The 22,555-nt window shown below is 44.8% G+C and overlaps 1 protein-coding gene across 1 annotated transcript in view; it reads left to right on the top strand.

The window, feature by feature from the left end:
- PRDM6 (PR/SET domain 6) overlaps positions 1–22,555 on the top strand; it is a 98,186-nt gene that overhangs the window by 52,741 nt on the left and 22,890 nt on the right. The window contains exons 4-5 of the mRNA XM_032425359.1: positions 13,792–13,919; positions 17,423–17,547. Coding sequence (XP_032281250.1) covers positions 13,792–13,919; positions 17,423–17,547 — 253 coding nt within the window. The remainder of the gene's footprint in view (positions 1–13,791; positions 13,920–17,422; positions 17,548–22,555) is intronic.

Raw genomic sequence — 22,555 nt, 5'->3', positions numbered from 1 at the left:
CATCCATACCTCCATCTACACCTCCATCCATCCATCCAACCAACCAGCTAGCCAGACAGCCAACCAACAGACATGTCTTGAACACCAGGCACTACAGCATGCTAAGCTCTGTGTTGATCACTAGGATTAGTATGACAAATATGACAGACTTTATCTTTGTCTTCCTTGAGGTTTTGGTCTGGCAGATTTTAATCCAGTGTTTGTTTAATGCTGCCTTCACTGTCCAGAATTTCATTAAATAACTTGTTTTAATTCTCTTAAGTCCTGTTATCCTTTTTTGCAAAATAGTAAATGGATTACCCTTCCTACACCTAGGAACACCATTATGGACATAAAATATCCTCATATCGTATGGGAAAATCCATAGATTGTGTTGCCAGGATAAATGTCTTCTGATTTGCTTCTGTGTGTACATCTCCTGTTGAACTATAGTCTTTGAACTATAGTCTTTGAGGGTGGAGACTGGGTCTTAAGTTTTTAATGCCCTGCACCATGCACAGTGGCTGGCCCATAGTAGCTGCTTACTAAATGTTTGTTTAGGGGCACCTGGGTGGCTCAGTCGGTTAAGCGTCTGCCTTCGGCTCAGGTCATGATCTCAGGGTCCGGGATCGAGCCCTGCATCGGGCTCCCTGCTCAGCGGGGAGTCTGCTTCTCCCTCTCCCTCTGCCCCTCCCTCTCGCCCTTTCTTTTTTAAGTAAATAAAATCTTAAGAAAGAAAGAAAAATGGTTCTAAGAAGCCAAAATCCATCCCTTTCCCATGTCTCTTGCTCCAGGACAGACTTAGATTTCATGAGATTTTTTTCCCTGTGAGCAGTTATCTTTAGAAGATGGCTGTCTAAGTGTCCCAGCCTGGGGGCCATGCTTGGTTTAGGCCAGTTGTGGTCTTTTTGCTCCCATACTTTACACACTCGAGTGGCTTGAATTGGAGGGTTCACTTAGTCTCTGCCATCATCCCGTAATCCAGGGCAAGATGGTACAAATTGAGTGCTTGCTCAGCACTGTCTTGACCTGATGTAAGGAATGTCTCCTAAATTATCTAAGATCTGAAAATATGTTTTTTTTTTTACTCTGGACAGATGGTCATTTTCCCTTTAATAAAGTGTGTCTGACAATCACACTTTATTGGTGTGGTTAGGAAAAGAATGTCATAGACTTGGGAAAATAGTAATTTAAGGAGTGACACATTTCAGTGAAGAAATAAAGCTGTACACCGTAGGAAACCCATTACTTCATTGGGACAAACGTTCAGTGTCTTCAGAAAGTTCTTACTAAAAAAAGCAGGTGAGCTCTAGGGCATGGTGTGTGTTTGACTACACATACATGGAAGTAGGCTCTCTCTCAGGGACATTGCCTTTACAAACATTCCCTACTTAGTACCTTGTAAGTATTTAATATGATTGCTAACATTGCTGTTTGTACCTAGGCTCGGGTCCAAGCTGCTTCTTGGAAATCATATTCTTCAGTAGCTACCCTGCTGAGCTGTAAAATTAGTAATAGTTTTCAGCAAGCCCTATATGGTGTCAGACCCACTAGAATTTATAAACCAGAAATTTCTACTGTAGTAAGGGTTAAGTAGTACTCCATAAGATATATTGCATGAACCATATGGAGAATTCATGTGTATACCACAGTGTAATAACTTTAGTGTGTTATTTTATGGTCCTCAAGTGTCGAACTATTCAGTATATTATTATAGATCGTGTGCAAATCCTTCAGTTCACCCTGGTCGTATTTATGGGATTATTTTAACAGCATAATGGTCCTCTTTCCTGTTTGGTGGAAAGCGAAGGCTTTGTTTTTCCACGTGGAGGGGCATGTTAATTCATATTTCCCTGTAATTTCTTTTCTTTTTTTTTTTAAACTGAGACTTTCTTGCATAAAGCACATTGTTGTTGTTGTTTATATTTTTTTCGAAACCCCCCTTTCCATGATAGGAGAAAGGATGGTGAGTAGCTGAGCCTGTGTGCCAGCCAGGGTCTGAGATCAGTCCCACGGCAGGGTTCTCTGAGGCGGGGCAGAGCGGGATCAGTTCTGCTGATCCCAGTCCACCTCCGCGGAAGTGCAAACAAGAGAGCAGGGCAGGAAAGGGAGGGAAGCTGGAAACCGTGGTGTTTTACTCATTCGTTGCAGTATACGGAGAAAACCATGGTAGTAATGTGTGTAGCCCTTTGTTGATGGTACACACAATTCATGACAGTGGCCTTTATAACCCCCCCCCCCCCCCCAAGCATGGAGTAACTGTGAGAAGATGCAGGTTTTCTTGATTACTTCGATCTAAATGTTTATTCAAGCTTTCATTAGAGTTTTTCTTCATTTACACAAGGGCTCTCTCCGCTGAACGAATATCCATTTTAAAATGTGGGCTCTGTGCAGATGAAACAAGTTTTCCCAGGATCCAGAGTCACTTCATTTGTAAATCTGTTTCGTGGAGGTCAGGACTTCTTGTCGGTGGCCTTGATTAAAACTGGACTTTTAAAAAGCCGAACTGAAGCAGTTTTTAAATGGGTAGGTTTACAGTTTGTGGAAGACATTCATGCTGATACTTAAAAAAAGAAAAAAAAAAAAAAGGAAGAACAGAAATTGCTGCCTGCAAATATTTCCAGGGCTGTTCTGAGCCCTGGAGGATGAGCAGTATTTTCCTTTTTCGTGTGGATGTTGTATGGGGTGCCGGAGACGGTTGTACACCGTGGATATTAGTCCTGTGACGGAGGACGGGGCGAAAGATAGGATTGCAGCAGAGCCTGAGGATGGCACCCGGCCAGTGCCCTGAAAAATGGCAAACGTGTCACGGCTAACAGCTGGATGCAGAAATATTTCTCTTTAATTTGGATGGATAAAATTTTTTTCACAGCGGGGCACTCTCAAAAGAGTACAACATCAAAGAGGGTGGGTCTCACCAGTGAGACATCAGCTGGCTCCAGGATAGAGCGAAATGAATGAACTGTTGGGACTTTTCCAGCATCTCTGCTTCTGCCAAGTGAGAAGTTAAAGGTTCAATGGCTTGTTCAGATCACAGACAAAGTCCTGATAATGGAAGCCTGATGCCCGCGCGCCACCCCCCGCCCCAAAGTCTTCCTCTGATCAACAGACAGAGGATGTCTGAAGAAGACTCCAGATTGATGGATGACAGGCTTCCTATCGACGGCCGTTCCCCCGTCCTCGGAGATAAGTGGGATGCACCAAGCGCTCTACCAGCTCCCAGGAGTTCTTGGGGGCTCTGGGCGGGAATCCTCCCAGCCCCCCATTGTCCTCTGCTAGCCTGACACTTAGCAGCAGCTGACCCCCAGTGTGACCAAAATATCCGTTTCTGTTTCTTCACGTGGCCGGCACTCTGAGGCAGGCTTTGCAGACCCCATCCCGGGTGTTTTATAGTTTATTGACACTTTTCAACTGTTTTTCTGATTACCATATTTCAGTCTTGACTTATATGTTAGTATTATCTGCAAGCTCAACATAAACCTCTAATGATTTTCTAATATTTCTGGGACTTGATGAATGTGAATTGACAGAGTACAGTATATAGCTTTATATCAGCATTACTGAAAATACAACAACGGGCTATATAACCATTACTCATTTATTTTATGGGGGCATTTATGGCTTGACCTTTGAAGCCTCATCTGGAAATCTTGGCATTCCAGACATTCCAAAATATGCCAAACCAAAGGGAGAGGAAAGAGTTTTCCTGTTACAAATAACAACAGAGTCAGTTAATTCTAATGGAGGGAGGAAGGAGAAATTATTGAGAAGAGACAACCTATGGTTGTATATCTGAGATAAAAGTTGAAAAACTAAACACAAATAAATATGGACACACGTAGCTGGTAAGTGCTTTAATGAAGCTTTTGTTGTAAAATATGCTTCTTCCTCCATAGACTTAATGTCTCCCCAGGTTTTTGATGTCCTGGGCCATCATTGGCAGGAGGAGGAGAGTGATTTTTTGCAGAGTTGGGGCTTCTTACCTTTCTTCAGTTGCATGCTTGCTTTGTGTCAATGTTACTAACAGATTAAGTAATTCTCACTAACTGGGCGTGTGCTCTGAACATAGGAGTTTGTTTCATGCATGACGTTATTAATCATTATGAACATTTTTATGACCCTCGCTTGGAGAATTTCAGATGCTTTTAAAGAAAAAGCTCTGCATTTCTCCCTGATAGGACAAATGGGGTATGATGAAAAAAGCAATAATGAGGTGGCCTATGATGGAGGTGGGGGTTGTCCTTGTCTCTCACGTATCAACCCTGTGACTTCAGGCAAGTCACTTAACCCTTTTTAGCCCAAGGTTTTTGTCTGTACAACAGAGTAACATTCTAGCCTACCTTACAGGTCAGTCATGAGGATCCAGTGAGCCTGTGAAAGCATGTGACCTAGTTGTTCGCGGCTATTCCTTCCTGTGTTAAGGTGGAGGCAGATGCTCTCCTCAGTTTTAAAGTACTGCTCCGTGGCCTCTTTTCCCAAGCTCTGATTTCACTTGATTTGAAAGTTCATGAGCGAGGAGGTTAGGAGCCCACCGTGGCGTGGTTCTTGCTGTCTTCCTCTCTAGACTGGGAGGCGGGGTGCTCCCTGGCTGACAGTGCTCCCAGGCGATGGAATGCTCCAGGTGGCCATCCACAGATGTCCCCTCCTCCTCAGCCAGTACATCTGAGCGCTCCAACAGCTCACCTACCTTGAACACGTTCAGTGTTCATAGAGACGTGAGGCACTCTTAAGTCGAGGCCTCCTCTGGCCAAATAATGTCACTGACTTCAGAGGTCAAGCAATGCAACGTGGTAGCGATGTTCACTGAAGGGCTTTTGGGGTCCTGAAGCCACAGTTAATTAAAACGCATGTAATGACTGCCTGTTCCTTATAAATATGCCCCAGGTATGTTCTTACAGGTGTGGGTACCTGTCTTTTGGATGACATTTTTTTAAAGAGATTTTATTTATTTATTTGAGAGAGAGAGCCTGTGTGCACACGAGCAGGCGGGAGGGGCAGAGGCAGAGGGAGAAGCAGACTCCCCGCTGAGCAGGGAGCCCGACGTGGGGCTCGATCCCAGGACCCTGTGATCATGACCTGAGCCAAAGGCAGACGCTTAACCACCAACTGTGCCACCCAGGCGCCCCTTGTATGACATTTTTATAACACTGCATGAAACCAAAGACTGAGTAAGTTTCGGAAGTGGGAAATGTAGGATCTTCCTCACTGTTTTCTAGATGGTGTTCACATCCATGCAGCGTTTTAAAATATTTTGTTTTCTCCTATAATAGGCTCATCTGGGGGATAAAAACACCAACTAGAATGATTGTTTTACTCGTACATCTCGCTTGTGTCACTTCACATCCTTTTCTTTTCTCTTTTTCTCTTTCAACCAAAGTTGATTTCCTGGTCTGTACAAAGGCTTGTGTAAGGTGCCTGTGGGTAAATTTACAAAGTGGTTACAGTGTCGTCCTGCCCTCAGTGAGCTTGCGGTCTGGTAACCTTAGTAGTAATGAGTTTGCTTAGATTACACCTAGAACCCTGTGGCGAGGGTCCCCCAGGAGGTTGGTTGGTTATGTTTGGGCTGATGTTTCCCATCTAATTATGGTGATGGCCTCAGGGTAGCTAATGTTCTTTGGGCTTTTACTGTGTGCCCAGCTCTGATTTCAGAACTTCACATATACCAGCCCATTTGATTTTTATATTAGCCCTTTGATGTAGGGATTATCGTTAGCATCACTTTTTCAAAGAAGATCTCAGCTTCTTCTAGAGGATCAGTGACTGTCCAGGGTTCCTTGGCCACCCAAGGTGGAGCCACGCTTTGGAGCTGACACCCACATGCCCTCCGTAGGTGCTCCTGACTGGAGTGGTTCCGTGGCGTGTTTTCGTTGATACTACGTAAGGAAGAGTCCTGAACAACCATACTGTTAAAAGTGAAAGTTTTTATTTAGCACCAGAGGTATTCTGGTTTTTAAGTGTTCCCAGTTCAGAACAGTCAAGAATGACTCTCTTGTGCTGATAGCTGTGTAGCTCACCACGGGCCACAAAATATTTGCACCCTCTCCCTCCTGACACCGAGGAATCCCACAGTGAAACATGATTATCCATCTTGGCAAACAGCATATTTTTTCAACCGAGGTTCTCAAATTCCTAATACGCTTGATTGTCGAGACCCTGCTTTTCTGAATTTTCCAAAAAGATGCGGACCGTATGGAGGCGCTGTGGAGAAGAGGTAGAGGACGTAGGAGAAACCATCTTGGTTTCTGTTTTTCCCTGGCTTTTGACTCCTCCAGCTGCTGTAGAAGGACTTCAAATGGTGCTGGGTTTTCAGGTCTAAACCGGAAAACTCCCAAAGACCATTTCTTGGCCCTTTGCTGTGGGAATTGTTTATTACATTTTAATCATCACGTGAAATTTATCTTTGCATTTCATACAATTGAAAGAAGTAAGATTCAAGGAGGATGTCACATTTTCTTTTACAAGCCCCGGATTGAGGGGCGCCTGGGTGGCTCAGTCGGTTAAGCATCTGCCCTCGGCTCAGGTCATGATCCCAGGGTCCTGGGATTGAACTCCACTCAGCGGGGAGTCTGCTTCTCCCTCTCCCCTGTTCATGCTCTCTCGCACACTCTCTCTCTCTCTCTCTCTCTCAAATAAATAAAATCTTAAAAAATGTTTCCATTAAAAAAAATAATAATAAAAAATAAAAACCCTGGTGGATAGTGCTTAGAATGGAGTTTTAATTATTGTGAGGATTCATTTCAATTCACTCCCGTGTGTTTTGAGGTCCTCCTGTGTGCCAGGCCCTGTGTTAGATGTTTGGGCCTGAAATGGGCTCCCTCACGTGAGCTGCCCAGCGAAAACCGAAGGCAGCAGGTATTTCAGCTCGCCACTGAATGCTGGTGTCCGGGGCCTCAGCACAGGGACAGGCCAAGGTGTGGCAATGAAGGAGAGGGGGCCGACGATGTCTCCCTGCTCACTGCAAATCGGCGAAACCTTTTCATATAAAACCCTTGGATCTTTTTTTTTTTTTCTTTCCATGCCGAAATTCAAGGACCCATGTTCTGGAAGGGAACAGATTAGTGTTTAAGCTCTAAGGCAAGTTCCTTTTGTGTGTAGCCAGGCCTCAGCACACTCCCAGTGGGGAGGCAGGGGGATGGTGGGTGGGAGGGGGCCTGGCAATGAGACTCCAGGCTGCCACTGACTCGTAGTCTCTCTTTGTCTAAGTCACCAACTTTTGGAGCCCCCATTTCCTTATGGACAAACCGATCTGGTTGGAACCGATGGTCTCTGAGGTCCCTTCCAAATCTGATTTTCCTGGGCTCTAAATATAGCCAAGGGACTCAGCATTCTAGCAGAAGAATGGGTGACTGAATTCTTCACGGAGGCCTGTGGGTTTTCAAACAGGGTCCCCCAGTTCATGGCCAGCCCTTGGTGATGTCCCAGCAGCCACCTCCAAGAGGAAGGGTGAGGTGAGGTGAGCTGGCTGGGTGCTTTCTGGTGGACTTGCTTTTTATCTGTTTTTATAGTGGAATTTTTTGTCAACTTCTTTGCATTAAAGGGGATCCTTTGCTTAGAAAGATCATTGAAAGCCTCTGCTGGTAAAAAATGAAAGAAATGAACTCTGCTCCCTGACTCCTTGGAAAACTGCAGCACAGAAAGCTTGGATCTCAGCCAGATGGTGGCTTCTGGGCAGCCCAGGAGGAATGAATGTTTGCAGTGTTTCCACATTATCAGTTCACATGGTTTTCCTTGAAAGCGCCCCCAGCTATCACAGACTGAGTTATAGCGGTAGCAATAATTCCCTTATGGCTGGGATTACAAACTTAAATGCTTAATGAGGCCAAGCACGTAGGTAAATTAAGGAAGTAGGGAGCCTGGAAGACAATAGGGTGGGGTAGAGACTGTGGAGAACTGGAAAAGCACATGGCTGATCTAAAGGCGGTGACCTTCTTTTCTCTGCTCCATTGGATTATTGCCAGAGATTGGGGACTCACCTTTTGACTTTTTTTTTTTTTTTTGAGAACAATTATAAATGAGGTACAATTTCCAAATTTTTAAAACATTGTAGAGGAAAAACAAAGTTGGTCAGTTGCCTGAGTTCAACCTGAGAGCCCCTGGTTTGCAGATCTAGCTTCGGAGAAAGAGAGTGCTCAGAGCTGCCAATATATGCAAATTACTATCGTTCAGAAGATGGTTTTCTTGCTATATGTGAAAATGAGCCCCACTTAGTTGCTGGCTTATGTAGTTCCTGTGATTATTATCATTAACATAAATTGGCAGCATTTATAAATGATAAAGCCACGGACCAGCCACTTAGGATTAGTGTTTATAACACAACACGGTTGTATTCTTTACTCATCCTGTTCTCATTTAAAATAGATTCATGTTCTAGGAAAGTAAGGTCATAGGAGAAAGTGGTGCTCCCTGATATCCAGGATTGTGATAAGTGTACGGCTTTCCCTTGGTGGTTTTCAGTTAATGCCATGTACCATCTGTAATAAGCAAGAATGTGTGATCATTATTTGAACCACATGTGTGGTGTCCTAATAAATATTATTGGATTGAAAACTGCAAAAATCCCCTTAAAAAGGTAAGAATTAGCTTTCCCCCTTATCTCTCCAGTCCCATTGATAAAAGAGAAAAGAGAAAGTACAGACCAAAAACAGTGGTTTTAAAACAGCAACAACAACATCACAAAAGAAATCAGTGGCTGATAAAGTAGTGATACATATTACAAATATTTTCCTAGGAGGATAACACAGAGTTTTTAACCTTGGGTAAGATAGTGTGCTTCTCTATTTTAACAACACATGCAAAGACCAAACTACAAAGAAATAAATGCCTAGGATTTAATTTATTTTTCTCTTTGATTTTTTGGAAAAACAATCCGAGAAGCACAAAGTATAAGGTGTAAGTGTCAATATACAGGACAGCAAAAAAGTGAGTGTTAAGATTTTGCTGTATTTGCTTCAGATTTTTTTTTTAAGAAAAACAAAGCTTTTCAGATAAAGCTTCAGATAAATTCCCTTTATTTTGCTCCCATTCCTTTTTTCCCAAGGTCAGAGCTCTCATAAAGTTATCAGGAACCTTTTCAGTGTCTTCAGAATTTTACTGTATGTATAGTTAGTTACATATATATTGCAATATACACTGTTATAAAATATACTATTGTTTTTTATATTTTGAAATATTAACAAATGGTATCATATGTATCAGTCTGCACCCTCTTTTTCTTTTTTTTTTTTTTTTTTAATATTTTATTTATTTATTTGAGACAGAGAGAATGAGAGAGACAGAGCACATGAGAGGGGGGAGGGTCAGAGGGAGAAGCAGGCTCCCTGCCGAGCAGGGAGCCCGATGCGGGACTCGATCCAGGGACTCCAGGATCATGACCTGAGCCGAAGGCAGTCGCTTAACCAACTGAGCCACCCAGGCGCCCATGCACCCTCTTTTTCTTAATCCACTGCTCTCTGTTCTTGAAGTTTATCAGTATCAACAAATCAACCGGATCTGAATACAAACAGATCTAGTTCATTTTCTTTAAGTGTCTTATACTATTGTATTGGATAATTAAAGCACAATTTATTTATTCTTATGATGCCGGATAGTTCCATTATTTCTCATTATTTACTATTACAAACAATGCTCCGGTGAATGCCCTTGGACTTGTCTCCTTGGGCACACATAGGGGGGTTTCAGTGGAAAAATTTCCTAGAAGTGATATTGCTGAGTCCTAGGATTTATGCATCATCAGCTTCATTTTGACGTCTCCAAAGTGTTTTCCAACGTGACTGTGCTTTCTTATACTCCTTTTCAGCAAAGCTGGAGCTTGCTTGCTTTCCTCCCTTTTCCTTCCTTCCTTCCTTCCTTCCTTCCTTCCGTCTGTCCTTCCTTCCTTCCTTCCTTTCCTTTCTTTCTTTCCTTTCTTTCTTTTTTTTTTTTTTGGAGCTACCTTCCTAAAACCAATGTGCCAGATACGCTGCTATGGTTTTGAGAGTTTTCTACTGCAAAATTTTACCTTTTTCCCACCAAGTATCCTGTGTGTTTCTTTACATGTATTTCCCGCACTTTCACTGGGTCTTTTTTTTTTTGGCTGCTTTAGAAAGAATAGAGCAAATACTAAAACTTTGGTTGTTTCATGTTCATTCAGGACAGAGTACAAAGTCTAAAGCAAAACTATGCTTTATTCAAGTGTTCTTCCAGAATGAATCTTTCCCTTAGTATAAATTTCACTCTCTTACCTTCATCGTCATTATTTGAATGAATGAAATTTCTGACCTCTTTGACATTTTCGTAGATCCTGAGAGGATTGTCTCAGCACCTTGTGCACGAATTTTGGTGTTTTTCTGCTTATTTTAAATCTTTTGAAAGGAAATGAAAACAAAATGAATGTTGGTGTCAGCATTAATTCATCTCCTTAAATTCCTTGAGTTTTTTAGACCTCCTAGGTATCTAATTTAAAATTTCATTTTAGTGTCACACAAATGTAGCTGTTAACACAACCTCCAAAAACACTTTCCTGAACTTGAAATTGTTGCTCTCACCTGAAACTTGTTGAAGCATTTCTTCCCTTATACAGGCACCAGTGCCCTTGTATAGTTCAGTTACACAAGGAATTTTACACATACCCCCTTTTTATTTTTTATTTTATTTTATTTTTTTAGAGAGGGAGAGAGGCAGGGAGGAGCTGAGGGAGAGGGAGAGAGAGAATCTTAAGCAGGTTCCATGCTCACTGATGTAACACTCGATCTCACAACCCTGAGATCATGACCTGAGCTGAAATCAGTAGTCAGATGCTTAACTGACTCAGCCACCCAGGCGCACCCACATACCCCCTTTTTCAATACACTGAACTCTTAAATGGAAACAAAGTTGAACTGATGATGGAGAATAATGATAGGGCCCAAACGAGTTCCTAGAGCTTTTCTGGGGAGATCATCCTTAGTTCCTGTTTAGGCTTACATTTGGGCATCCTGGTTTTCCCACTTTTATTATTATTATTGTGACTTGACATTTTATGACATTTATGAAGCTTTTATTTGAGGGGGCACTTGGGTGAGATGGATGTAATCAGATTTGTGTTTTGAAAGATCAGTCTGGCTGTGGTATAGAGACTAGGTTGGAGGGGCCTGGGGAAGGTGCAGGGAGGTCAGTGGGGAGCTGGATGAAGGCCCGCAGGTGCACGAGGAAGCCGACCCCGGCTGGGATGGTGACAGTGGAGGTGGCGAGATGGATTCACTGGAAAAACATTTAGGAGGCAAATTTACCTGGATTTGGTGACGGCCAGGCACTGCGGGCTGAGGGAGAAGACCACATCAAGGTCCAGTGAGTTTCCTCGACCCTGATTGGGTGCGCAGCTATGGGATCTAAGAAGGCGCCTGAGATTTTCGCCCTGGTTCTGTGTGAAATAGTGTAAAGTCAGGGAGGCCTCATGCCCTGCACTATGCTGTGTGATGCTTGGAAAAAGCCTGACAAATAGTCACCTGCTCTCCTCAAGGCAGGTAGGAGGCAGGCAAAAGTGGTAGGATTCCTGTAGTTACAGTCTACGCAGCTTGAGGAGTGTAGGAAGAAGCCCCTTTATACTCATTTTCAAGACTGGCTAGACATGGTGTTCAGATGAGCCATCATTCAAGGTAGCAACCCACTACAGGTAAAGGTTAGAGAAGTTGTTTTTGTTTTTTTTTTTTTAATATTTATTTATTTGAGATGGAGGGAGAGAGAGAGAGAATGCGCACATGCAAGAGCAGAGAGAGGGAGGAGCAGGCTCCCCATGAGCAGGGAGCCCGACACGGGGGCTCGATCCCAGGACTCTGGGATCATGACCTGAGCCGAAGGCAGACGCTTAACCGACTGAGCCACCCGGGTGCCCCAGATGTTGGGGAGTTTCACGTGCTGTTGATGACATTGGCTAGAAGCACAAAGGAGCATGGTATTTCTCAAAATGCTTCGTAATTATTTTCACCAACAGCTCTCAAGGAAAGTCTGTTCATCGGGGAAGGATAGGGCAGAGGGCTGGGTCATCAACATTTTTGGCTCCATTTTAGATAAACATTGGTGTCTGAGAAACTGATGGCTTTTGTTCAGTGTCGCATGGGCTGTCAACAGCAGACTCGGGGTTGAGACTTTGAATCTTTGAGCTTCCTAAAAAGGACACACCAACAGTAAGAACAACAGAGTCACTGCAGTGTGATCTAACCTAAAGGCAAAGCCTGTCATTCGTTTGCTCAGGTAGCAGATGTGTCCACCACGTGAAATGATTCTGTTCTCTGCCATGATCCTCAAACTAGGAATTTAAAGAAGTCATTAATCTTAAATATAATATAATCCAGGAATGTCTTTATTCTTCTCAGGCGACCTTGATTATCAGCTGTGATCACGCTTGCATGCTACCCAGTCAAAGCTTCTCCAGCAATTGCCTTCATTAGATTGATGTCTTTCTTTTATTTGGGGGCAGGGGGTTAGTGGAAAGGTTGGGAGTGGAGACAAATGAGTTGAAGAAAAGCAAGAAAAAAAAAAAGTCAGCTGTTTAAAATGACTGGAGATAATAAAAGAAACTGTCATCACTAAGCCCTCTGGTCCCCAGAACAGAAATACTGAGCTAAATTAATATGAATGACGATACTAATTTTAGGGTCTAATGTAACCAGTGAGTCTCTCTGTAAGACGTACTCTCCTTGTCCATTTGGAAGAGACTGGAAAGGCTGATCAGAGGGTAAGAGACATAATTTGTCAGGATGCTCTGGGGAAAACCTCAGCAGTTACCAGGATCCCCTCGCTGATTTTATTTGGAAAGGACCAGCCCTACTGTGGTCCTTCTGAGAACCCCACCCCTTGCTTCCTGGATGCCCCAGGGCTGGGAGTCCCTTCTGAAGCTGCTGTTACATAAGCCCTGATCTCCCACTCATCGAGCTACCACATCCGCCAAGGTGCCCAGGGCTCACCTGTTTCTGGAAGTGGGAGCCTATTACCTCACTCGTCAGGGCTGACTCTGGGTGTGCTGGATTGATATTATGCGTGAGACTTTTTGTCCCATGCTCTTTGCCTGGTTTGAAGCAGATTTCATTTCCTTGAATATGATCTTGAAAGAAAATTTGCATAAGATGACTTAAAGCAGTCATTGTTAGACCCACCTCAGTTAAGACATTGAAAATCCATAGGAAGCAGTTAATTTTTTTTCTTTCTCTTTTTGAGAGTCTCTCTTTTTTGATGGTCCTCCTTATAGTTTCAGGTCCTGACAGCTGAAGTCCCACATCCTCTGCGACGTGAGAGTCCATGTATTACATCCAAATTTTGTTTTTTGGGTTTTTTTTTTTTTTTTTTTTTTACCAGTTCTGTGCATTTCCATAATGCTCCACCTGCCCTCTGCTGGGTATCACCGAGCTTGTCCAACCCACGGTTACTGCTTCCCGAAGGCCTTCGAACAGTTACGTGTTTGAGCCCGGCGGGGGGGCCTCTGGTGTGGATGTTCCAGCCATGTCAGTGTGGCCTCTCCCTTCAGCTTGCTTTGTTTATCCAGCAGCTCATTACTTAAGAGTAGCCTGTCAAAATAGGTTTAAATATCCTTTGGGAAACATGGTCCCTCACATCCTTGAGATACCAGAAATATGTTGAATACAGGGAAGATTGGCTTGATAAGACAAACATGATCGACTTGCATCACCAAAAAATATTTTCCTGTCATTCCGGTTGTGTTTCCACAGGCATCAGTAAGCCCCCCGCAAACCTACAGGCCATAGGTTTCTGCAGCCGACACATAAAGACACCAAGGGAAGCAGGGAAAAATGATTGCTGATGATTCGTTCTAACTACTTGACCTTCTGACCTCTTCTCTAGATATATGACCAAGATGGGACACTACAGCACTTTATTGATGGTGGGGAACCTAGTAAGTCGAGCTGGATGAGGTATATCCGGTGTGCAAGGCACTGCGGAGAGCAGAATCTAACAGTAGTTCAGTACAGGTAAAGTATATCTTGATTTACCCCTTATGGAGCTGAAGCCCTTCGGCTTGCATTTACAAAATTCAGGCTTGCTGCTAGTTGTGAAAAATCCTGCAGAGAGTCCTGCAGAACCCTGTGGGAACGGGCAGGAATTTCTTTTACTAGGTTTCTGGGATCTCCTTAGTTCTTGCAACGGTAATGTCGTGAGAATTCCGGAATAAAGATGCTCGTGGAAGGCCTCTTTCTCTCGGGTGCACACGGTCAAGCTCCTTCCATATCACTGCCGGAACATCTACCACTGCCTGGGTGAGCCTGGAAACCCCGCTGGTGTGGGGTGATTTCCGCGCCCCCCAGCAGATGTGTACTCGCACAGAAATAGGAGCGTGGAGATTCAGCCTCGGATCCCTTGCAGCCCATCCTCTGCAGGCTTGCTGCCTCAGGAAACTGTCCTTCGTACAAAGGCGTGGGAAACCAAGCACTAGCTCCCACCCCGCCCCAGGCTGCTCTTCTCAAATTGTTGGGCTCAGCAGCAGCGGCTGAGCCCAAATCACCTCTCCCGCTCCCTCGCTCCCTCGAAAGTTGCCAGAGCGTTTGGCTTTGGCTCTTCGACTGTTCAGACTGTGTTTCAGGTGATGAAGCAGCCCCAGAGCACGGAGAAACCCCCCAGTTCCCTGCAAAGGTTGCACAAAGCCAAAAGGGTAGCAAAGAGGAGGCGGGGCCTCCCTCGGTTCCCAAAATCCCGTGGGCGGGGCAGAGGGGGGGATCCCCGCCTCCGCTCAGTGCACCTGTTGGTCAGGCATTTCCACTTGGTGCTAAAGAAGGCTGGAGTGGAGACGAGAGCACGAAAACAGATCACAGAGGCAAAAAAAAAAAGCCCTTTTCTCAAAATCCCTCGAAAACATGTGCCGTATAAATATATGACCTCAGTTATAAACAGCCGTGTTCCCTTTAGAATCAGAAGCAACTGTTTAGCTTTAGTGGGCATCAAAGCAGAAGGCCCTGTCCTCGGCAACTTGGAGTCCTGCCTGTGGCTGTTTATTTCCTTGCTTGCTTTTTTCTTTTTTTAGTTTTTAAACATGAAGCCTTGTAAAGGAAAAAAAAGAAAAGAAAAGAATGGGCTTTCTCCCCCCTATCGGTTGAAGGCTGCACAAATCTGGCTGCCTCTCTGAAGGTCTCTAGTTCAAAAGGAACCTATTTGGGCAGCCTCGGTTTCTTGTGCAGTTATATTTCCTTAAATAATGGTTTCGGTGCATGCCGGTGTCTGGTTACGCTGCCATGTGCGGGCTCTACTCACCTTTATAGCAGCCACATTTCTGTCGTGAAGCTTTTAGGAAACTCGGATCTAGAAAATTAGTAAACATTGTGCTCATCCACTCGTCCACTCGGCGAGAGATCGTTTGGCTGGCTCTGTCATGAGCACCCGGGGAGCTCTTGAGGCAAACTCTGAATTGGGGGAAGCAAGACGCCCCTAAGGGGAAGGTGGGCAAGTCAGTAAGTCAGTCACCTATCTGTCAACCGTGAGTGGATTTTACAGCTCCCCTTTCATGCCGGCGCTTAAACTTCCAGATCTCTCCGCCGATCTGTTTTTGATTACTTCGGATCTCTCTAAAATGAACTACAAAAACACAATTTAGAAAAACTGGCATCTATTACCAGTGACCACGTCCAAGAGTAAGAAAATAGAAAAGTTGGACCCTGAAGAGCCAGCCTCATTTTTATTGTACATGAATGTCCTCTTCACGAAGAGTCAGCTGGTTTAGATTCATTCTGTTATGATTTGTAATATCTAAATGGAATTTTCTTCAAAGCGCCCTTGATTGATTGACCCTTAGCTGAACGTTTTGTTTTTATTTTGAGGCTGACAATAATGTTTGTTGGCATGTGTTCTGCTTCAACTGCGTTGGGACGCCATGAAGCTATCTTTATGAGTCATCCAACCACAATACTAAATACATGTCAGCAAAGGAAATATTATCTGAAAAGGGAAAAATCCCTTTGATGTGCTTCAACATGCAGAGATTTCTGCGAGTTTTGGAAGCTCTGCCCGCTTGTAAGGAACGGTGTACGCTTACACTTTTTTTTTTCCCCTTCTTTTTTTCCTCCTCTCGGCCTACTCTGTGCCTCAGAAGACCACCCATTGCTCGAAAACAGTTCTGCTCTTTCAGCGGCAAAGTGTGTCATTTGGTTTTAGCACATTCATTTGCCGGGCGCTGTGTTTATATTAAGGGAAGCCAAACCGAGAGATGAAATGTTACAAGGGTGAAGTACAAAGTCGACTCAATTTTTCTCAAGTTAGGAGATGCCAGTGATTTATAGCTCGGCTCCAATTTTGATTTTTTTATGTAGCAGTGGAAAGAATTAATAAAATGCACAGCTCTTGGAGTTGCGGGAGGGAGGAAGGGTAGTGAGGTCCGGACGACTGGCTGGAGTTTTTGTCAGATATTCATAGAATGTTGGGAAAAACATTCTGCTTAGCTAGCAGTGCCCTCGTGAGACAGAATGGCAGCAAGGAAGGAAAATAACAAGATAAATGAAATTTTTGCAGCTGCAAGTAAAATATTGAGAATCTGCACTTTTTTATTGATCTTTATGATCCTATTGCCAAGAGCCACTTTGCGGTGACGAAATATGTTGACAAGGGCATATCTCACTGCCATGAAAAATGTGGGGAAGGATTCGCCTTATGTCTGCAGTGTTATACAAGGAACAAATTGCCCTGCTACAGCCAATTCCTTACAGAAAGGCTAAATTTAAGGCCCAGCAACCCTAAACGCTTTTATCTTGAACCTGAGGCTCATATTTGTAGCCATTCTTCATGGAGGAAACCGGTCACGGTCTCCTCTTTTTTTTTTTTTTTTTTTCTTTTTTTTTAATCTGTAGGTTTTTCCTTCCAGCACCGGAGCTGTTATAAAAAATGTTTATTTCTTGGTGCGTTCACTCTATCATTTCAGAGGGTAATCTTTCAGCCGGAGTCAAGTGTGCCTCCTGTATTATTGAATTTCCACTCATTCCCCGTAAGAGGGGTTTTCTCTTCTTTCGTATCAAACTTTAGAAGACAGGCAACGGGGAAGTTTTTTTTTTTTTCTTTTTACTTCCCTCAGTCCTTCGATCCCAAAGCTGCTTCATTTTACTGCAAATCTGGGGACTCCCAATGCCGAGTCGTGGGAACACGCGTCATGCTTTTCTTTCACATCAGAAATCGATAGTATTAATTTATATATGAGGGTGAGGCGCCAGGGTCTGCAATTTGCCAAGAGAGAGAATTTTCTCATTAGTGTGAGGTAGGATTTTTTTTTTTTCTTTAAAGGAGCCCTGGCTCTCTGCTATCTCCTGGGCCCCATATCTGTCTCTTCAGCCACGATGTTCTGTGGAGGGACATTGTAGAGATAAATTGTAAGGTGTTTATCACTCTGGGGTGCAGGCTCTCATTGGTTGCTGGGAATGATAAGGGGGGGGCAGAACTTTTTTCGGGGGCAATAACAATGTACCTCTGACTAAGCTGGGTTTTCTTTTGTTTTGAATAGGTCGAATATATTCTACCGAGCCTGTATAGATATTCCCAGGGGTACCGAGCTTCTCGTGTGGTACAATGACAGCTATACGTCTTTCTTTGGGATCCCCTTACAATGCATTGCCCAGGATGAAAACTGTAAGAATTTATTTTAGCTCTGAATTCACCTCTCACAATACCTCTTTTTGAAAGCTAACGTTTTAAGAGTGTTGCTTGAGACTCCTGAAATACGGTTCGCTCTGATGCGTGATGCAAATGTGCACGAGCCTGTTCCCTCGGTTTCTTTTCCCTCTGTTGTCCTTTGCTTTTTCACAGGGCATCTCGACTTAACACGGGCCCGTCCTGTCTTCACCCGTTGACGATTTCACAACCGTTGTCAGAGTTTTAAAAGATCTCTGGCAGCAATGTGAAGGCAGCTGGCGTTCATTGAGCACCTACTGTGTGTCTGGTTCCCTGCTTGCCGCCTGGTGGGGTTACTGGGGCAGCACGAGGGACAGCACGTGTGCTTGAGTGATGCACGATCTTGCAAGAGGCACACTGCGGGGCAAAAATGGAATGAACGAGAACACGATGCTCTGTCATTAGGAGTAAAAGCCCTCTGGTTAATTGGGTGTGCCCCCTCCTACGTAGTCCTCGGAGGGATAAACGGTAGCAAAAATCGTAGACCTTTGACTGCGGAATTTGTCTCCCTAAATGTCTTAGTCTAAAATAAACCACATCACGTTCTTCCATCTCCGTGACCGTGGCCATCGTTATCTCTAAAAAAAATAATCTACCACCTAGGCGAGTGCAAAACTTGAAGCAATTTTTACTCAAACGTGTAGTTATGTTTTATCATTTCTTGGGACAATATTTGAAGGTGATTTCCAGGATTTGGAACAGAATGAGGTCATGCTGAGGGGTTTCAGTGAGAAACGCTGGTTTCGGTGATGTCATTTTTTTTCCTTGGCACCAAACTGCCAACGGATAATTGGGAGGAGCTAATGATTTGGGTTTATGTAACAGAAAAAGACACAGAGAGAACAGATCTCTTGAGGAAACGTCATTTTGAAAAAGAAGTGTTATTTTTCCTTTTCCACTTACTTTCTCTCTCTCTCTCTCTCTCTCTGTCTCACACACACACACAATCTAAAAATTAAAAATGTTCATGTTACTCCTGAGGAAAATGCCAACGATCAGACATTTCTTTTCCACGTTGTCCTTACATTCTTTGTGAAAAAACAGAATTCTCAAAAAAGCGTATTCCCGCCAACTTTCCCTTTCTCCTTTACCCTGACCCCAAACCAATCTCAAATCAAAAAATGAGTCTTCGGACATTCAGCACCTTCATCTTGCTTCCCAAGTTTCTACTGGAAAGTCCTTTTCTGCAGTCATGCTCGTGTCTGAGGGAGTGTCTGTTCACGGGAGCAGATCTCAGTGGGGGACACGAGTGTGCGGCGTGTGTTAGGAGACAGATGTGCACAGGGGGTCAGTACCTGCCGTCTTCCCACGAGGGTTCCAGGCCCTTGCTCTCCTCACACTAGACCACAGCCCCTGTATGGAAAGACAACAGCATCCGGCCCCCCGACCTGCTGACATGGGCCCGTCTCCTGAACCTTGACGTACCCTCACCTTCTGGAGTATGGAATTGATCCCAAGGCCTGTCTGAAATCCTGTAAGGTCTTCTGTTTCCTCTAACAAAACTTGCTCCAGATCTGAAGACGTTACTGTGGTGTGTGTGTCCAGAAATGTCAGGATAAGCCTATCAAAGCCTAGAGTTCTGATGGACATTGAGTCGTCCAAGGATGTATTCATTCATTGCTCAGATATTTATCAAAAGCCTGCAGTGGGCCTTGTGTCTTTGTAGGTTCTGCAAATACAGCAGCCGAGAATTCCTGCCCTCATGCAGCTTACGTTCTAGTGGAGGGAGACAGATTAATGCATGAATGAAGAAGTGAGTAAATACATGGTTTGTCAGGTGGTAATGTTTTGTAGAGAGATGGAAACAGAGAAGGGATGAGGCGTGCCAGGAGTCGGGACATGCAGTTTTTGAGAATGATCAGGGTAGGCCCACTGGGAATGTGGCCTTGGGAATGAGATTTGAGGAGGGGAAGGATCAGCCACATGTTTGTTGTTTGGGAGACGGGTGTTCCACGTGGCGAGGTATAAAGGGTGGAGGCCCCACGATGGGGATGTTCCCGGCCTGTTGGGAGAGTATCCCCGGGGTCAGCATGGGGTTTTGGAGTGAGATGAGAAGTTTACTTAGACGTCAGGTGGGGCATGAGCAAGGAGCTCGTGGGGCCCAGAAGGCCCCCATCGGAAGCCTGGCGTTTCCTCAGTGTGAGCTTCGCGAAGGGCGCTTACAGCAGAGTTTCGAGCAGAAGGGTGATATGTTCCAGCTGCCATTGTAAGAGGATGACTCTGGCCACTGAGTGGAGACCAGAGAGCAAGGCCTGAGCGTGGAGCAGGGAATCCAGTTCCAGGCCCTTGCAGGAATCCAGGGGGAGAGATGATGGTAGTTTGGGCCAGTGTAGACATGGTGGAGGTGATGAGACGTGGTTGGATTCTGGATGCATTTTGAAAGTAAAGCCAACAGCATTTGCTGACACCTTTGGTGGTGAGTGAGAGAGAAAGAAGTCAAGGATCACTCTAGGGCTTTGGTCTGAGGAACCGGAAGGATGGAACAGCCATTTACTGAGTTATGAGTCAGAAATGGAAACCACCATGGAAGTGACTTCTTAGGGAGTGCATTTCTTACCCTTGATGTGATCTCTGAGGTGGAAGTCCTACATTTGCAACATTGCTTTCACTTTTTGATGCTGTTATATGGACGAGATGGACTTAAGGATCGGGCTGGAGGATTTGGGGGTCTTATGTGCCATCCACAGCCACCTGACAATAGGTATCTGAGAGTGTACCATCTGGTCCTCGGAGTGCCGAAGTGTCATCAGAAGGGTGCTTTCTGGAAGCACCAGATGCTTTGCTTTTTAATCCTTCTCTTTCCTAGACTCCAGCTGTGTAAAGCACTCTTGAGATTGCTGATTAGAGTATTCCATTAACTCTCCCAGGGTTTATGTTGTATCATTTAGCACCTGAAATCCTTGGAAGAAAATGTGAAAAACTAGAGGAGCTTAAAGTATTGTGGATTCAGTAGATAGACTAAGCAGCTCTTTTGCGTTGAGTTCCAAGCTCAAAGTGAGGGTGGAGGGAAGTTTAAAGAAAATTAAGTCATTGACGGAAACGATCCACAATGACAATCCCCCCTTCCCCCTAACGGTATTATAGGAATTTTATTTCAGTTCCTGTCTCAAAGTCATATATCTGTCATGTGATTGGCCACCCAAGAAACCAGCAGAAAGCTTCATCAGATAGTGTAGAGGAGATATATGACTTTAGCTCTAAGATGGATTCTCATTCCACATGATTCACTGAGAGAGCTGGGAATGCTTTCTAATGAGGGTTCCTTATTCTGTACAGAGAAAATACTCTGTGTGATTTAAAAGCACAAATGTGTGAAAGGGCATGGACAGATAATTTAACAGATAGCCTTCCACAGCCCTTAGTAATTTAAATCATCTCAACTGGATTAGCAATTCTAAGATATTTTTTATCCCACTGAGCTAGCCACAGAATAAATCGGGTACCTTAAAAAAGGGGCTTCTTGAAGATACCGGAGACTTACGTGACAAAATGCCTCCACAGAGCCTCCTTATAGGGCTATGCACACACCAATTACTAAAACGCTCCCTGGATGAATCTTGAGACTTTTGTTGCCATTATTTGAAGGGATTAAACATTTCAGCCCGTAGTTTCCTTTGTTAACAAAACGGATATGTGGCCCAAGACATTCAAGGGCAATGTGATTTTATTTTTTTTAAAGATTTTATTTTATTTATTTGACAGAGAGACACAGTGAGAGAGGGAACACAAGCAGGGGGTGTGGGAGAGGGAGAAGCAGGCTCCCCACTGAGCAGGAAGCCCGATGCGGGACTCGATCCCAGGACCCCGGGATCATGACCTGAGCCAAAGGCAGACGCTTAACCACTGAGCCACCCAGGCGCCCCTGGCAATGTGATTTTACTTAGCGAATAATACTTATTAAGCAGTTTCATGTATTAAAAGATCATTTTCCTCCCCTGGTTCTTTCATCCACACAAGTACACGTTTCCTCCTGAGCGTGTGCGGTGGGCTGAGGCTTGAGTGACCGTCCCCTCGGGGGGCGCCCGTAAAACGGTGGGTGCCCTCAAGGGCCCAAACAAGCCATAGAAAGCCGCCAGGCCTCAAAGAGAGGGCAGGGTTTCCCACAGGCACTGGGGCTCTGGAAGCAACTCCTCTGTTATTTTCTTTTTAAGAAACCGGGGTTATAAATGTAATAGAGCTCCGAGGAGAGAGCCGCTCCATCCACCGTGGGCCTTTCAGAAGAGCCCGAAGCAAAGCCTGTGTCGACAGATCGCATCCGTGAGGAGGAATGAGGCTCCCCCAAAGCTTCCAGGGGGGGATTAGCTCCTGCCGAGTGTAAAGACCATTGTGCATTCGTATTCATTTCAGAGGAAATTAAAAAAAAAAAATAGGGAATAAATGTTCAACAGGTCTTCTTGCTGCTCAAGCCTCGGCCTGGGACGCCAAGTTGCCAGAACGTGGACCTCTTTGGCCCCGCAGCATTCCCATGCTGACATGAACACCACCTCTGTCCGGCCTGCCTCCTTCTCTTGACTGTACAGAGCAGGAAACAAAAAGGGGCACCTCTGCGTAGGGCCCCTCACCCCTGCCGTCCCACCGACAGGGAGGGGCTAGGCCCAGGCTCAGGCCTTCCCTCTGGGAAGGAGGAGAAGCTTGCAGTATCGTTGGGTCGAGCACCGTGATGAGGAACAGGGACTCAGGCCCTGTCCTCAAGCCTAGAAGAAGGCACATGAGCACGCAGCAGAAACCAGACACGGCACAGGACCAAGTCACATGGCCGTGTCCATTAGCCTGAGCTGAGGGGGATTGGGCTGAGCACTGATACAGTTGGGAGGACTCAAGGCTCCAGGCCCCTTGTGTACCGTAGGGAGCTGGGATTGGACTCCTTACATAAGTCCAGGAACTGTCCCTGACTGAGGACTAGAAAAATGCTACCCACCGGCCAGTGAGCCAAGGAGCTGTCCATTTCAGGCCACTGGGAAAAACA

Source organism: Phoca vitulina, unplaced genomic scaffold, assembly GCF_004348235.1.
Source record: "Phoca vitulina isolate PV1807 unplaced genomic scaffold, GSC_HSeal_1.0 scaffold32, whole genome shotgun sequence".
Lineage (NCBI taxonomy): Eukaryota > Metazoa > Chordata > Mammalia > Carnivora > Phocidae > Phoca > Phoca vitulina.
Note: the sequence above shows the minus strand (reverse complement) of the source record. Positions and strands in the feature narration are given on the sequence as shown.